At 32.2% G+C, this 17,894-nt stretch overlaps 1 protein-coding gene across 1 annotated transcript; it reads right to left on the bottom strand.

Annotated features, from left to right (window-relative positions):
• Positions 1–766: 766 nt before the first annotated feature.
• LOC123655422 (membrane alanyl aminopeptidase-like) lies at positions 767–17,894 on the bottom strand. The gene is made up of 15 exons (XM_045591237.1): positions 17,661–17,894; positions 17,296–17,582; positions 17,012–17,167; positions 14,677–14,994; positions 13,152–13,335; positions 12,519–12,757; positions 11,797–11,980; positions 10,884–11,070; positions 10,200–10,297; positions 9,049–9,228; positions 8,162–8,346; positions 6,457–6,624; positions 4,708–4,848; positions 3,397–3,472; positions 767–970 (listed from the first exon to the last, which is right to left on the bottom strand). Exons 1-15 carry the CDS (start codon positions 17,892–17,894, stop codon positions 767–769), a joined length of 2,841 nt encoding a protein of 946 aa, XP_045447193.1.

The raw sequence follows: 17,894 nt of genomic DNA, 5'->3' as shown, positions 1-17,894 counted from the left end.
AGCGCTTTACGATTTTATTCCCCGGGAGCGTCGATATAGATTTTTTTATTTTATTTTCGTTTACACAAACCTTGTTCTAGCAAAGATGAAGACGAAAAAAATCTCATATTTGGTGTAATTATTCGGAAGTTATGATTTTTTGAACATTTCATTGGATTCATTTTTGTTTATAAATAGAGTTCAATTGTAAGTACGAACAAACCATACGTCGTAAATGACACATTAGAACTACGTACTACTCTCATTGATAAGATAGGTTTATAGATACTTAGCTGAATAGTCAATCTCATGTGTTTTTACAAATAATATCAAAAAAATTCCACTGCTTAAAAAAGTATATCACTTTACAATATTGAAACAACTTGAGTTTTTTTGGGCTATGTCATGGATAAGGAATGCAACGCGACACGACATGATGCAACATGTCACCATACAAAACGACAAATACTTAAGAAAGTTTGTAGATAAAATAACTTAACTACAACTTTGTGTCGCATTATACAGCGTAGCGCAGTCGCATTGTTCGGTAATGGAGAAGAAGTCAAAATACAAAAAAAAGTATAAGGAAGACTAGCAAACTATTTTTGTCCGAAACCATGGCAAAACTTCAATTGTCCGGTAAAATTATACTGATCTGTACTGCTTTATTAATAAATATTAATAATAATAATAATATTAATAATACAATAATAAGTTATATAATACTAATTATTAAATCGACTTAAACGATCAATATTACATATTTTGTTACATTTAATTTATGTATTTATCTTAACAATAAAGCAAATGATGCAGTCAACAATAATAAAACTGTTGGTAAGGCTCTTCCCGCGGAACCTCTTGCCGCTCTTAAAATCGCTTGAGCTCTGTCTGTTCCCCAACGCATGTTAGCACGAGCGCTCTCAATCGCGCTCAGTCCTGTCTGTGCACTAGGTACCGTGTTTTGGTTCGCACTTAGCCATCTCTCCATCTGAAAGAATTATTTTATTTAAGTCAAACAATGTTAAAATCGACTAATTGACTATCCTCTTGGCACAGTTTGCAGTGACCCAGCTTTCTGATCCAGGGATTGTGGTCACGATTCCTGCTTTGTGTCTGGGTGTAATACATAATTATGAATATATAAAGAACGTTGCCTTTGCAATCTAATGACTTTCTTTAATTTCTGTTATTTATTACGTAGTTGCTGTTTTAGTAAACACCATTGACGTCCGTATTGCACCTACGACGTATGTATGTCTTTACAATTATCTCAATAAATTCAGTGTTAGATCGGCTTCCACAGGATTTGGTTAACCTCATTGACCTTTCCTTGCATCATTTCTCACTCGAATAAAAACTGTACGAATCACAGTTATTTTATTATATTAACTAGCGACCCGCCCCGGTTTCGCACGGGTGCAATGCTGATACTAAATATACTACAGAATGTCTTTATTTATGGTGTGAAGCTAGCTTATAACATGGTTATTAACATAATAATAACAACATTCAAATATGCGTCGTTATAGATACGTTGTTACAGAATGCGTTGAAGAAATAAAGGTTCATTGCTCGTTCCCCGTAGGTGATAGCGTGATAATATGTAGCCTATATGTTGACCCGACTTCTTAATAATATTCGTGCCAAATTAGAAGTAAATCCATGCAGTACTTTTTGAGTTTATCCCGGACATACATACAGACAAACAGACAAACAGACAAAAATTCTTAAAACTATATTTTTGGCTTCGGTATCTATTGTAGATCATACCCCAATTATTCTTTTAAAAAAAATATTTAATGTACAGTTTTGGCTTACCTACCATTTTATTATATGTAAATAGATATGCATAAATTTAGTACAAAAAATAACACATAAAACACATGCATTATTTTTCCTTTCTTAGAAACAATATATCGTGTGTGTATATTAAACGTATTGAACATATTGTTATTATTTTTCGTGTTATTCACTCGTACAATAAAATAAAAACCCCCTATAACCACGGCTTCATTGCTACTGTACTAAGAAACCCTATAAAATTATCAGTGTAAATACAAATATGTTTAGATGGTATGACATTATTTGTGAACAAACACAATTGCTTGCAAATGAAAAAGAAACCGACTTTTAATATGTACATCGACCAGTAATACAACGTAGGTAGACGAAAAAATAATCAAGTAAAAAGTACACGTCAGGTCTAAATCAAATTAAGATTCAAGATTAAATAAAAGAGATGACGTCATCAGCTTTCATTTAAAAAATGTATGATTGAAATCGGCTAACGCAGTATAATAATATAGATCGACGAAAATCTTACAACATTGACGCCAGTACCAAAAGATTTGACGATAAAATAAACCTCGATATCTAGTATTATTTTTAACAGTCATGCTTTAAGTGCACAGTTACGATAAGCTTTTTAAAAGTAGCGACTATTATATTCAAACAGACTTATTGTAGTGATAACATCATAGTGATAACAAGTTCTTATTCCAAAATAAGTTCTCGGAATGAAATAAAAAAGTAAATAAAGGTAACAGGGTTGGAAATAAAAGAATATCTTTTAACCGATTTTAGAGAACAGACTCCCTTTTACTTTCAAACGAAAATTAAAGAATCAATAATAACCTATTATTATTTTGCAAATAAAAATTAGTTGCACAACATAACGCCATCTAGTGGCTAGAGAGGTAGATGATGTTATCCGAGTTTTTAATAGATAGCGCTGTACACAGTAATTATAACTAAAATAAAAGGTACATTAGTAATATTCATGTTACGATAAATAGATATAGGAAAAAATAATTTATGTGCCGATTTTATGTTGAAGAAACAGAAAATATTTGAGAAAAATCTTATCAAAAAACAAAAAGTCTATCTATCTTAGCGTTGCTAGATTATACTTCGATGACGACAGTAAAATTCAGATTAGATAATGAGAAAAAAATGTTAATACCCACAAGTTCACCGAGTTTGACTTTAGATAGATTATTAAACTAGCTGTAACATTTGGTGTCAAGCATTGCAAAGAATATTCATTGACGATAAAAAAATTCGAGGCAAGCCCAGAACTTTTATACTTTAATTAGAGTTATGTAACTAAAACTGTTATTGGTCATATAGTTCGGTTTATTTGATATATTTCAATGCTAGTTAAAATACTAGGAATTTTTCTACGGAACATTTTTTACGGAATTTCGACTCCAATTCCGTGAGGCGAATATTTTATAAACGCCATTTTTATTAGTTAATATAAACGTAATAAAAATATTTTAGTAGCAGGCTAAAATTATAAATGAAAAGCCGTTTCTCTTCACAAGGCAAGCACCTAATACGGAATTTTAACTTTCTTGTTAGTTTAATATCAAAAATTGTTGGCGTATATTTCTAATACGTAAATTTTCTCACCTCTTGAAGTCCTTCTTCATCCATGTAGGACGCTAGATTACTCAGTACGTTCCCAAACCACGCAGGGAGAACGACTCTGAAAAAAATATATTTAATAATTTTTTTAGTTTGTGATTGTGATGTTCGTGAAAGTTTTTTGCCAAAAACTCAATAATAACGCTTCTATGAAATTGTATGTTCGTTGTTTTTAATAGATTCTAGTACGTTAGCAATTAGTCAATCATTTCATATAATATTCAATAAATCAATTTATTAAACATTACATGAAATTTATTCATATCACTACATAAACACTAATATATTCGTATTACCTACAGTTGATAATAGTTTAATGAGGATAGTTTTGACTATATCAAAGTGGCATAAGTATGCTACATTATAAATCATTGCTAGATGGTCTTATAATATTTTATTCTTGAATTCTAGCACCTTTCATTGAATCCCTAATTTTATTGTCTTAGCATTAAATAAATCAGACATTTTGTTACCATTGAAGACAATACGGCTGACAGTTGAATCTAGACATTTAACCACATTACACAGTTGCTAATGTTTCATAAGATCTGTACGATTTTATAACTGAACAGCAAATGTTACCGTGCTTATTAACAGAAAGTTAATTTCCAAGTAGATCGTTACAAGTTTATAGACAGATAATTCCTACAACAGATAATAACTTTCAAAACAAAATTTACCTAATGAAATTATTGATACTACACACAAGAAGAAGAAGAAGAAGAAATATACTTTATTGCGCATACAAATTAACATACATAGGTATCTTAAAAACAAAACTTACAAAATAATTAATATGCACAAAGGCGGTTTTATCGCTAGGTAAGCGATTTCTTCCAGACAACCTTGGGGTAGAGGAGATTTTAAAACAAAACAGAGTAGGGTCATCAAAAACCTAACTAAATACCTAAGTAGCTTTACAAATCGTTTATTAATTTTTTCATTTTTTATAGAATGCATAATTGGTCAGATAGGCTCTCCAAAGTTAAATACATTCGCTACCATAAAATCCAGTTATAAATAATTGGCGACAGCTTATTCGGTTATGACTGCCTAAAATGATCTTGTATCGATTCATGCAATTATAGTGTACGTGTAGTAAGAGAAACGGAAATCAGATCATGTGACATATTTTTATGTCCTTGGGTTCAACAAGTTTGCCTACCTTTAGTTGCCTAGGTATACATGACATTTTAAATGCTTTTTGTTTTTTTTTTTTAAGATCACGAGATACAATTTTGTTGCCAGTAACTTTCTTAAAAAAATGGTTCACCTCAATTTTGAGAAACTACTTACTTCCGTCTAATTTCTTCTACATTATTTATAACAAACTGCAATGCGGTTCTGGCATTTCCTCTGTTACCCATAAAGAGGAATGTGAAAGCGTTTACACTGTCTTGAGCCTTTAGATCATCACTAAGAATCATCTGGAGAAACCTAAAAAAAATTAATACATTAAATAAGTTTTAATAATTCGCAAAATGTAAATAATTATCCGCTTAAACCACATTAATTTAAGGACTTGTTTTGAGATGTCACCGTCTTGAATTGGTTAATATTTTTTTTTTTTTGGTTCTATTTTTAAATGATTTATTTATGTATATTGATGTATTTTATAGTTTTATTTATTCCTTTTTACGTTTAATATACACACATTCATGACAGCCAACTAATATACATATTTATTTAAATATTTTAAAATTATTACATATGATGAAAATGGTAAATTTTAAATATCTAACCTCCTTGAAAATACAACAAATGTCTAAACAACAATAAATACGATATGACCTATACAACCAACGCTAAAAATTAGCTAAACAGTCGACTGTTTGACAATTGCATTTATTTGTAACTATTGTAAACGAAACAATGTTAATACGATTAAGAAACCACTATTATCGCTAGTTTTGAGTACACCTTAAATATATGTTAAGGTAACTGATAGTGTATCAACTGCTTGATAGCATCGCACTCAAACAAAATTAATCACATCTGAACCTAATTTGACCCGTAATTATGTAATGATAGTAGTAAAAGTATCATATAATCCAGAATATTAAAATAATAATATAAAAACCTTAATTTTTACATTAAAATATGCGGTTATTTGACAGCGATTGGAATTTAAAAGCTTAAGGATCAATTTAAATAACGGCCGACAAAGCCTACTACATCTTACTGATAAACTCTAATCGCCTATAGGATATTTGAATGCGTGGTTGCAACTAACTAGTAAAATTGACCCTAATTGTTCTAAAAATTTCTCACAAAAGTTTTAGATATTTGGAAGAGGCGTATTTGTGTAATGTTACACAGTAGCTAACTGTTATGTTAACTGTTGAATCAATTTACACTTAATACTCTTGCGTCATAAATTTAGAAGTGCATTGTAATCTGCGAGTAGATGTATGTGCTTCGCTTGGTGTATCATCTACACAGGACTTCATCTACTTTATTATACTGAGGTCGTTGAATGTAACACGTTTTTCGAAGTAAAACTTCTTTACGCATGCTTGAATTACAATTAGTACGTTGGTAATTGTGTGATGAGAGCGTTACGAAAGGTGTGATCGAGCGAGGCGAACGGAAGTTGAGAGGCAGATAAGTTAATGAAGATGAAATAGAGAGTTAAGTTTAGTGTATTACTGCAGGAACTAAAGAAGTTGTACTTCAGTCATGCGGTTTAAAGCACACTCATTTTCTTAGCTTCATCATTATCACAGTACCAATAATTACTATGACAATTGTGTTCGCAAAACGTGTCTGCTGTGGAAACTGCAGGCGTCCATAGGCTACGGTAATCGCTTAGCATGAGGTCTGGAGCAGCCTGACTGGGGAAGTACCTCGACCTTACAGAATATTACAGCTAAATAATACTGTTTTCAAGCAGCGTTGGGTTCCTGTGGCGAGTATGGTGTATCTCCTGGGGGAAATGGGGTAGGGTTGCAACGTGCTTGCGATGCTTCTGGTGTCGAACGCGTCTATAAGTTACGGTAATCGCCATACGCTTGTTTGACCTAGTTGAATAAGAAAAAAACTTACTCTTGTATAGCTCTCTCATCGTTAGTGCAACCGAGAGATCGAAGCATGACGACTTGATCTGCTTGGTTGTTTGAGTTCAGTCTACGATCGTATATGAAACGCCAGGCGTCATATCCGCCATTGAGTATACCTTGACAGAAGACATGCCTCCTCAAATTAGGGTTTACTCTGTGAAGGGAATAAAAAGTATCAGTAAAATTTAAATAACTAGCCACCCACCCTGGCTTCGCACGGGTGCAATGCTGATAATAAATACTATCTACAACAAAAGATACGTTAGAAAACTCTAAAATTATCAGTGTTTCTCTACCATATTATGCATGTTGTAACCTTCCTCTTGAATCACACTCGCTTCAGCCTGTAATATCCCACTACTGGGCATATGCCTCTTTCCCCCATGTAGGAGAAGGATCAGAGCTTAAACCACCACGCTGCTCCAATGCGGGTTGGCGCATATATTCCCTACTATGAGTAACGATCGCTATCAGGTGTATATGATAACAACCGGGACCGACGGCTTAACGTGCTCTCCGAGGCACGGTGGGGAGACCCACAAGGACTGCACAAACGCCCAGACCACGGCAAACATCTGTATGGCCAATACAAATGTTTGTCATGTGTGGGGATCGAACCCGCAACCGCCAGCGCAACAGGTACAATCCATGGCTGTGACGTTGCGTCAACGCGGCGTCAGCTTGGCGGCGTATAGTGACACATATACAATCTACTTAGTGCTCATTAGGCTTAACTAAATGAGCATTTCCAGCAGTTAACTACCACACACGCTAGGTAATCGAAAAATTACCTAATTCATTATTCATTTATAAGTTTTTATATTATTTTGCTCGTATATTAAGATTAGAAAAAAAAATTCTATACAAAACGTTTTGAAGATTTTATTTATATTACAGGCACGATTCTCGCATGCCAAGGAACCATTTACAATAGATACGTCGAAATCTAATCAAATGGAGTAACGGCGTAATATTGATATGAAGGAAATTGACCTAACCTATAAAATTTGTATATGCTATACGTATAATATGAAATTGTTCAGTTTTTTTTTTAATATAACATATACAAGCGGTCATATAGATTCCTAAGGCTGTCTGTGTTTTAGGTAATAGCCAGCTTATAGACAATTTTTTTTTTAGTAAATATCAACTGGCTGTCTTTGTCTTTATTATTATTATATAAATACTTTTATAACTATTTATCGAGAAAATTCACAATACTGCTTATTAAAAATGATAAATTTATTTACTAATAAAATTACTACAGAACGTGATTTTGAATCCTGTTGGAACAATTTTTTTTTTTTTCATATTAATTATTTAGTACCTACGATTTTTAAAAAACTTTAAAATGGTTTCGAATGAAAAATGGATATAGCTTCGTTAAAATATTTTTATTGGATATAATGAAACTAATAATCAAATACAGCCTAATTTAATTATAAAAAAATATGTTTATTAAAAACCGTCGTCAATTATTCCTTTGATATAATAATAATCAAATATTGTTTTTATTCAATTTTATATGAGTTATACACGTATATGAAACGTTTATAACAGATCTATTTTATTACGCCTGAGCTTAAAAAAGTTTTATTATTCTCTAACTAAAATTTGAAAAGAAATTCCAACAATTAAAACTTATAAAACAACTTTTTTAAAACAAATTATTAATTTTTAATGATTAATACCTTGTTCCGTTTGTCCTCAATGCATTGAATCGTGTAATAGCATTTGAAACGCAACCTTCATGACCGATGTCGCACGCAAATGCTAGTATAGCAGAACGGTGTAAGGTCCTTGTTAAGGGCTCTCCATCCTCTACGTCATAGCTTAAGTCAGCGATAACAGCGTCCAGGAATTCGAAGAGAATTTCCTATTTAAATAAGAGAAAAATATATAATACATATACATAAATACATAATACATATACACATATACATAAATACATTACGTAAACGTAATTTCCTGCTGCTCAACGGCCTCTACTAAGATTTATTCCGACGTTGTGGGTCCAAAAACACACACAAAACATAATCACAAAAGCCCTGTGTATTGTCATACACAAATGTTTGCAATGAATGGGGATCGGATCTGCAACCGCCAGTGCAACTAGCCTGTATTTTGACCGCTTCTACGACAACGCGTGACCTCATATTTATATACAAGAACATATAAAAATATAAAAATAAAAGAAAGATTTTGAATTTAACTTAACTGCTGGACAAATGCCTTTCTCCATACAGTATAAAAGTCGGAGCTTAATCCACCACACTGCTCCACCGTGGGTTAGCTCATAAAGTTTCCTACCATAAGTAACGATCGTTGTCAGGTGTCTTTAGACAAAAGCTGAAGTGACGGTAAGTTCAAGGCACTGTGATGAGACGCAGAAGGACATAAACTCGGACCAAAAAAATACTTATATGTAAAAATATACAAACATCTGCCCCTGGCGGAAATCGAACTAATCCAAGAACAGTTGTCAAGAAAATCAACCTTAAGCTTATTAATTTAAAGTCGAATTGGCTTTTAAATTGTTGTTAACAATATTAATAAATATACTTCAATCCATACTTACATCGAATTGTCTCAATTCGTCTGGTAAATGCAGCAACCTATTTCTAATCCAGGTAAATCCAGTGATCGCTGGAAACCAGGAATAGTAGTTCGTGTCCGTTTTAAGGAAGTCTAGAACTTTGAAACCCAAGTTGTACGTTATGCGTTCAGATCTCATAAGCGCGAAGATGTCGTCGACAATCTGTAATCATGCAAAATTATATATTATAACTAGCTGTGACCGCGACTTCGTCCACGTGAAATTAAACAAAAAAGTTATTGTTCAGTTCGCAGAGATATAAAATATATAAATTTCTAAAGTAAAACTAGCCTAAGTTCTCTTCTATAAGCTCCTTATTACATCAGCTATCAGCCGTTTTAGAGATTAGCCGGAACAAGCAGACAGATAGACAGACTGACAAAAATTGTAAAAAAAAAATGGTATATATACCGTGTATACATACATCCATATTCTTTTAGTAAATAACGGTTGTTTTAACATAACAAACAGACAATCCAATTTGATTTATTTGTATAGATAATTATTATAACACTAGAGATTAGTGTAATTCATTAAACATTACGATAAAGTTTTGTTAAATTTTTGAAATTGAAGCTAAACTTTGCTGCTATGACTTATTTTTACTTATTTACTTGTAAAAAAGTAGAATTCTTTTTTAAATACATTTAGCTATGGCGAGGTAAATGTTTTCATATAGTTTTTCAATTTCTGGCTTAAATTCATGCTAATATAATATTAAAACTGCGAAACGAAACGTACATATTTTATTTTTTTGTAATGTGACAAATATATGCATAGGTTGACAAATAATTGAATTTTAAATTTCGTCAACCTTTTTAAAAATAATCTACAAATATCTACACAATACACACGCGGTCGTCTGTTCCTAAAGTAAGCAACTTAATGCTTGCTTACCTATAATAACAGCCGACTGGTATAGCTATATTTTTTTTTTTTCGATAAACCTACTTATGAATAATACATATATAAATAAATATTTATATTACACCCAGACTCGAGGTGGGAGTCGAACCTACAACCCTCGGAGCAGAAATCAGGGTGGGTCATTACAAACTGCGCCAACGAGCTAGTCAATAATAAAAAAATTATATACCGTTTTAAAATAAAAAATATTTAAACCCTTGTTTTACCTGTGCTCTATTTAGGTGGTGAATGCTTAAATAATTATTTTGGAGAGTATCAGCAATCATTTCCCACATATGGTTGTCGTAGTTGACTCGATAGATACCTGAATAATAAATATCCATAATTTACTAATATTATCCGTGTATTTACACGTCTACGCTGGAGTGCATAGAAATATTATAATAATTTCAACTGCAGATTTGTTTTAAGTTTGTCAGAGGGTTTACGATTCCGAACTTTCAAAATATTATAAATTAATGTATTTTTTTATCAACTACTGGTGTAATTGCTGGTGTAGTTATCAATTACTGGTAAATAAATAAATAAATGATAAATAATATTTGGCCAATAAAAATGTCTGTCGTGAGCTGGGATCGAACCCACGACCGCCAGCGCAACAGCCAGTGCTGTGACCGCTGCGCCAACGCTTCGTCAAAAGTAAGTCGTTTCCCTACTACTATTAATTACCCTATTTAAAATGAAAGCCAAACCTCACTAAAGCATCATGCCATATTGAGGCTCAAAGCTCCTTCTGGGAGCTTTGTTGGGGAGGCCCAACAGTAAACGTTTAAGCCTATTTTGATTTTGTTTCTATTAATTTAACTAGATAATTTCAAAAGACAGCAATTTATTTTATTATCTAATCGATTTTTTTTTATTATCAATGTGTAAAGACTAAAACACAATACCTTTTTGTTGCACGTTAAAAATGACCCACTCATGACCGGGATTTTTTGTTATTTCCATTGTGTCACCAAGCATAACATGAGACGGCGTCAGATTATCCCAATTAGTATTATTACCGGTCGTAAAGGTAAGAGGCAACGGCCAGATCTGCCCAGTTTGGTTCGCTGAAGCATTAATGAAGAATCTTTCCTAAAATTGAGTTAAAAATAAGTAAATTACTCCTCCTTACTTTATCAATTGATAGTTACTACACTGAGAACTGTTTCCTTTTCAGTAAGCTATTCTTATTATTAGTATTAGTTTTCAAATTAAGAAGTTGTTGCAAGGCCTTCAGACAGGCAGCACTTATCAGACAGTATAAGATGTTTAATAATAAAATAGCAACTGTAGCATTGCATAATCATTAATCTCCTCCGAGCCAGCTCCATTTATTACAACTTTTTGAGGAACTTTACACTAGAAGAACTTTTTGATTAATTAAAGTCTGACTCACAACTGAATTCAATTGCGATTATGATAATTATCATTATTATTAAACTAGCTGTGCCGGTGACTTCATCCGCGTGTAATTTAACAAAAAAGTTATGTTTCATTCCGCAGAGTTATAAAGTAAATAAATTTGTAAAATTAAAGTAGCCTAAGTTACTCCTTATTACATCAGCTATGAAAGTGAAAGTCCCGTCAAAATCGGTCTAGCCGTTTCAGAGATTAACCGGAACAAACAGACAGACAGACGAAAATTATAAAAAATGTTATTTTGGTATATGTACCGTGTATACATTCATATGAAATTAGTAAGAAGCGGTTATTTTAATATTACAAACAGACACTCCAATTTTATTTATTTGTATAGATAAAATGGACGAGACATTATTTAGTTCAATAATCTTGCATGTGCTTATTCAACAATTTTACCTGCGAAAGTCTCATAACTCCATTATTCATATTGACCTCAACATTAAGTACTGGGTATCCGGGTTGTTCAACCCAATATCGCATTATTTCAGCTATATTCAAATCACTACTAATAGCGTTATCTTCGGCAACTGCTATTGCAAAACTATTATATAAATTTACTGGGAAAGCATGCTCATATGACCTTGAAAAAAATATTATAAGTAGAGATTTTTTTTTCTGTAACATACACGGCGTTAACAATGGAAAATTCTCATTTTTACACCATAGCTTCTATCAACTCCAAATCACGATCGTCTGTTCCTATGTAACAGCCAAATGTTATAACTATACTTTTTTTTATATGTAAATATACATAGAAATAATACAAATATTACAACCAGACTCAGGCGGGAATCGAACCCGCAACCCGCGGCACAGAAAGCAGGGCCACTACAAACTGCGCCAACGGGCTAGTCAAAGTTATAAGTATTAATCTAATTTTACATAAAAATAATTAATGTAATGTACAACAATAAAAATACGTTGTCTAACATATAATTAATTACAAAATTACTTTAAGAAATTGTAAAATGGCCTTAACGGAACATTTATAAGCATTAAATACTTCAAATAATGGTTCGAACAAATTTTGATAGTTTTTATATTGAATTAAAGGTTATTTTATAAGGCATTATTTTGATATCGTTTATATTATCATTTATTGATATCTGTTAAAATACCTTTCAACAAGGAAGTGGTGCAAAGCCTTTTTAAAAGTTGGCTCACTGACAAAATGCTTTAACATAAGAAGCAAGGAAGCTCCTTTAGTATAGCTAATGCCAGAAAAATGTCCAGTAACTTGGGCAGGTGAATTCACCGTATGCTGTAAAGCTCTAGTTGAGGCTGAGGAGTCGGAGGCCAATGCACTTTGTAAGTATCTGATATTGAATTGGTCAGCCAACTCCATCGAAGGGTCAACCTAGAATATATTAAAATATTATTATTTTTTACGTTGTTTTAAGTATGCAATAAATATGCAAAAAAATTTTAGAGCTTCAATTTGTAAGCAATTTTTATCTGATGTTTGAAAAAAGAATATTTTTCTCCGCGTAGATTTGATTTAGCAGGGTGGTCGATCCGGCAGATATTCGTCTAATGTAAGCGATTATAATAACTTACGGATTCTTGCAACTTCAGCACCATCATAGACGCATCGCTGACCCTACTCCCGCTATGAACACAATTTATTTCCACGAGCTTTGGCTACCGTACTTACTACAAGAGCACAATCGTTTTTGAGAACGATCATATCATATATGGCTGTTTATGCTTTAGGTTCAAAATTTACTTCATGAGATATTTATTTTACTTACACCATCCATAGCAAAGTATTCGAAATAGCTCGCAAAACCCTCATTGATCCAAACATTATCCCACCATCGGCAAGTGATGAGGTTACCGAACCATTTATGGGCAAGCTCGTGAGCGGTTATAGTACCAATAGTCATTCTATCCAATTCGTTGGTCTCCCCTACTTCATACAGCAAACGAAGTTCTCTGAAAATCATTTTAAGATATTACTTAGCGAAGAACGAGCTTAGAAAATCAACAAGTCAACAAACAACAAAACATTACTTGTAAAATCAATAAATCAACAAACAACAAAACATTACTTGTAAAATCAATAAATCAACAAACAACAAAACATTACTTGTAAAATCAATAAGTCAACAAACAACAAAACATTACTTGTAAAATTCATTTAATGCGTTAATGTTATGAAAAACTTTAGTATACATATAACAGATGATTATGTTATCAGTTTTATTCCTAATACCGTTTTATATATTGAAATTCAAAAACTAAATTATAATAATTGTATTTGCAGGCAAACGAAGAAAAACCGACTTCAATTATATCGACTAGTAATACCACGTAGGTAGACGAAAAAAGATTCAATATATAGATATCAAAGATTACGCCAATTTGTAATCAGATCTCGATGAAATTTAAATGTGACCACATGATAAACATCAGCTTTCGGTTAAATTAAAAATCATCAAAAACGGTACACCCAGTAAAAAGTAATGCTGATATTCGAGAGTTTCCCTCGATTTCTCTGGGATCCCATCAGCAGATCCTGATTTCCTTATTAATGTACCACATCAGAAATATCCCCTTTCCATAAAAAAAGACTTATTAAAATCGGTTCATAAACGACGGAGTTATCCTCGAACATACATAAAAAAAATATATATACGCTCGAATTGAGTAACCTCCTCCTTTTTTTAAGTCGGTTAAAAAAGAAAAATATATAATTATATTTAGTTTAGTCAGTTACTTTTTTAAACAAAAATATAACAGCGTAATAATTATATGATATTGACTTCATTTCCCCGCGGACTTTTGCATTCATTAAAAATTCAAGTTTTTATATACATACTAGCGACCCACCCCGGCTTCGAACGGGTGCAATGCTGATAGTAAATATACTACAGAATGTCTTTATTTATTGTGTGAAGCTAGCTTATAGCATCGTTATTAACATAATAACAACAACATTCCAATATGCGTCGTTAGACTACTTGCATGTACCCCGTAGTTGATAGCGTAACAATATGTAGCCTTTATGTTGACCCAACTCCTTGACCCGACTTCTTAATAATATTCGTGCCCAATTTGAAGTAAATCCATGCAGTACTTTTTGAGTTTATCCCGGACATACAAACAGACAAACAGAAAAACAGACATTCAGACAAAAATTCTAAAAACTATATTTTTTGCTTTGGTATCGATTGTAGATCACACCCCAAGTATTCTTTAAAAAAAATATTCAATGTACAGTTTTGACTTTCCTATCATTTTATTATATAGATAAGATATCGTTGGTTGTACAACCTGTATGAAACTAAACCCCAGTTTTCAGTAGCTCCAGATGCCCAATCCGGAGACGCAATTTGATCATTCTTCATATTTTCAGCCATTGTATAATATGGAATACCGAAATAATTCTCCAACCACGTAGTCAGAGGTGGACCTACTTGTAGAGCATAGTCACCTTGACCTTGAGCATTTGGTCTAGCAAGAATACGATAAGAAGCATTATCATTATTATTATCCGCGATCACAGTAAACTCCTCGCTGATGTGAATCGTCACTAAGTATGCTGACATTCTAGGTGTTCTGTGAAAGATTTCTTTGATACGATTTCCTACCCTGAAAATAAAAATTAAATAATTTCATCACTTTTATACATTATCAATTGATTAATCCTACATTTCAATATTCTCATCCAATTATGATTTAAATTTATTAAATTTCTTATTGGTACAACGGAAGATTAGTTTCATTTTTGGATATCAAAAACATATTTTCATTTAATTCTTATTAATGCTATATAAAACAAATATTAATGCTATATAAAAAAAAATATCATTATAGGTATAGAATTTTCACATTATTTATTACGCAGTAAATTTAAAAACATTATCTTAATCATCAAAAAATTCCTTTTCAATATCTTTCTGTCGGTTTTTTTTTGTGTCAGTTATTTTATTACCGTATAATTTGTGCATTTTATTATGCCAGTGCTAATTCTGTACTTATTTTGCCAGTGTGTCAATGTAGTTGATAATTATCTTGTAATAATACTCATTAACAAATCATGACATGCGGAAAATTGTTTTTGATTTGATGAGACATAAATATATATACGTTTTCATACTAGTTTCGACGTCAGACTAATTAAAGATTTTTCAAAACATTTCACAGCATTATGAAATTCATATTTTATTGTCACTGATAAATGATAAATGTAATTAGCATGATAAATATTGTGATTTTTATCTTTTTTTGGAAACATACGTCATGTATTTTGTACTTATTGTTTTTGTTATTTTTATTAAGTTTTAGTGTAACTATTATCAATTTCTAGTACTAAATTATGCTTCGGCCTGTAATATCCCACTGCTGGACATAGGCCTTTTTCCCCACCTAGGAAAACTGCTCAACAAGTGCTCTCCGAGACAGGGTGGGGAGACACACAAAGACTGCACATACATGTTATGAAATACGTCATTTTGTTAGATATAATATTTTTTATACTTAAGTATTTGTGTTTGTTTAGGTGATAGGTTATTTTTTTTTATTACAAAGGTAACACTGAAACGTGTGTACGACAGTTTGTAAGATTGTATAATCTTACATTTCACCAGCCGTAGCGCAAGAATCCATAGTAATATTATAAATCTAATATGAAAGTCAGTTTGTTGGTTTGCCATGAAATTTGGCACGCACATAATTTAGGGGCCCAGAACGGACATTGGCTACCTTTCATCCCCTAAAAATATATAGTTCCTGTGGGATAGTGAAGTGTCGTCCCAGACTCAACAGTAACTTAGGAGACATTTCCATGAATAGACGGTCGAAGATCTCACTTTTTGAAATCCAGACCGTCGCCGGTGAAGCCTCGACAAAAGCTAGTTAATTAAATTTACAAAAAGTTTCTAATTATAGCAACTCATTCAAATATTATTTTCGTTTAGGACATCTTGTAAACCATATTTGTGGTTCGACCAGACTACACGTATGGTTCGCTCTCGAACATTCTACAAAAAACTGACAAGCCTAAAGTAGTTTTCCCTTGTGTGTACTCAGACAGTTATCAGGTAGTACAAAGTTTTCCCATATTTCATCCTTCAGAACTTCCACAATCATTGGAATTCGTGAACGTTATGTATTAAGTATTTAAAACTCTAATTTTAAATGTGACGGACACCCTTTTAAAGCTACTTGTCTTATTATTATTTGTATTCGGTCAGTGCCAAGTAAACCCTACAAAACTCCATACAAAATTTGCCTTATGTATATTTTTTATTTTTAGAAAACTTAAAATACTTATTAATTTATTTTCAATTATTAGCCCGATTATTTTTTTCGTTTATATATTTTAAAACAATCATTTTATGATTCAACATCAAAAATTTACATATTCCTATACAAACTTTTATGCCCCGTTTCACCCCCTCAAAGGTAAAATTTCCAAAAATTATAATGAGGCATCTACTCAATACAGATTATAATATTAATATTCAAATTCACGTTTTTGTGGCATGGTCAAAAGTCAATATTAATAGTTTACCTTCGGCTCTGACGAGTAAGTTATTCAGTCGTCAGTAATTGTATCAGGGCATGTTCTTTTATAAGTATATACAATTCTTCTATCGAAACTTACCGTAACTCTTCTCTGATTGCCATATTTGAAAACGTTTGAGTGAAATTTTCTGGACGGTTAACTATTATATCGAAAGTTGATTTAAAACCAGGCTCGTCAAAACAAGGGAACGCTTGTCTTGAATTAGTTGGTTGTAAGTGTGAAGCCGCATACCAACTAGAACAAGAAAACTAATTTTAAAATGTAATCAACCATCAAATATCACTAATTTGAAGTTAATATTATGGTCTAATTCAATATTATTAATTTAACAAAAATGTGATTTTATTATCCCATCTACTTACTGTATTCTTCCATCACTGCCTCTATAACTACCTCGAAAAACACCTCTGCTCAGTGGTGTTTCATTTATGTTACCAATGTATGAGATAGTAATTATATAAATTTCTGAATTGACCAATGTGACTCCTTGTCCTAAGTTTATTCTCAAAAAATGATAGTCTCGAATTCTCTCGATTGGGTTCATTGGGTCTAATATTAATGGCGTACCAGTTTCGTTTGTAACCATCACTGATAAAATTTGTCTTACATTCTCGTGAAGGACTAACGATGAAACATTATCTTTGACAGCCTAAAATTAAGTAATTCAGTACAGAAATTATACAGTCTCATAAGTCTATTGTTAAGAGTGTTATGGTAAAGTACTCACTCTAACAGTTAACGTAACAATACCATCGAATGTAAACGCCTCATTGTTGCCTTCAGCTTCGAAGTACGGTGTCATTTCAAATTCTATATGAATTGGATCTAGATCTTCGGGAAGTCTATAAACCTCATCTCCGACATTATTTCTTTCTAGTGGTTCCTCAACGTCTATAGGGAATTCGGATTTAACTAATACTAATATAGCTGGTAATAGCACCAGCTTCCGAAATAGAGTCAT

Source organism: Melitaea cinxia, chromosome 7 (genome assembly GCF_905220565.1).
Source record: "Melitaea cinxia chromosome 7, ilMelCinx1.1, whole genome shotgun sequence".
Taxonomy (NCBI): domain Eukaryota; kingdom Metazoa; phylum Arthropoda; class Insecta; order Lepidoptera; family Nymphalidae; genus Melitaea; species Melitaea cinxia.
This window is presented reverse-complemented; position numbering and strand designations above follow the sequence as displayed.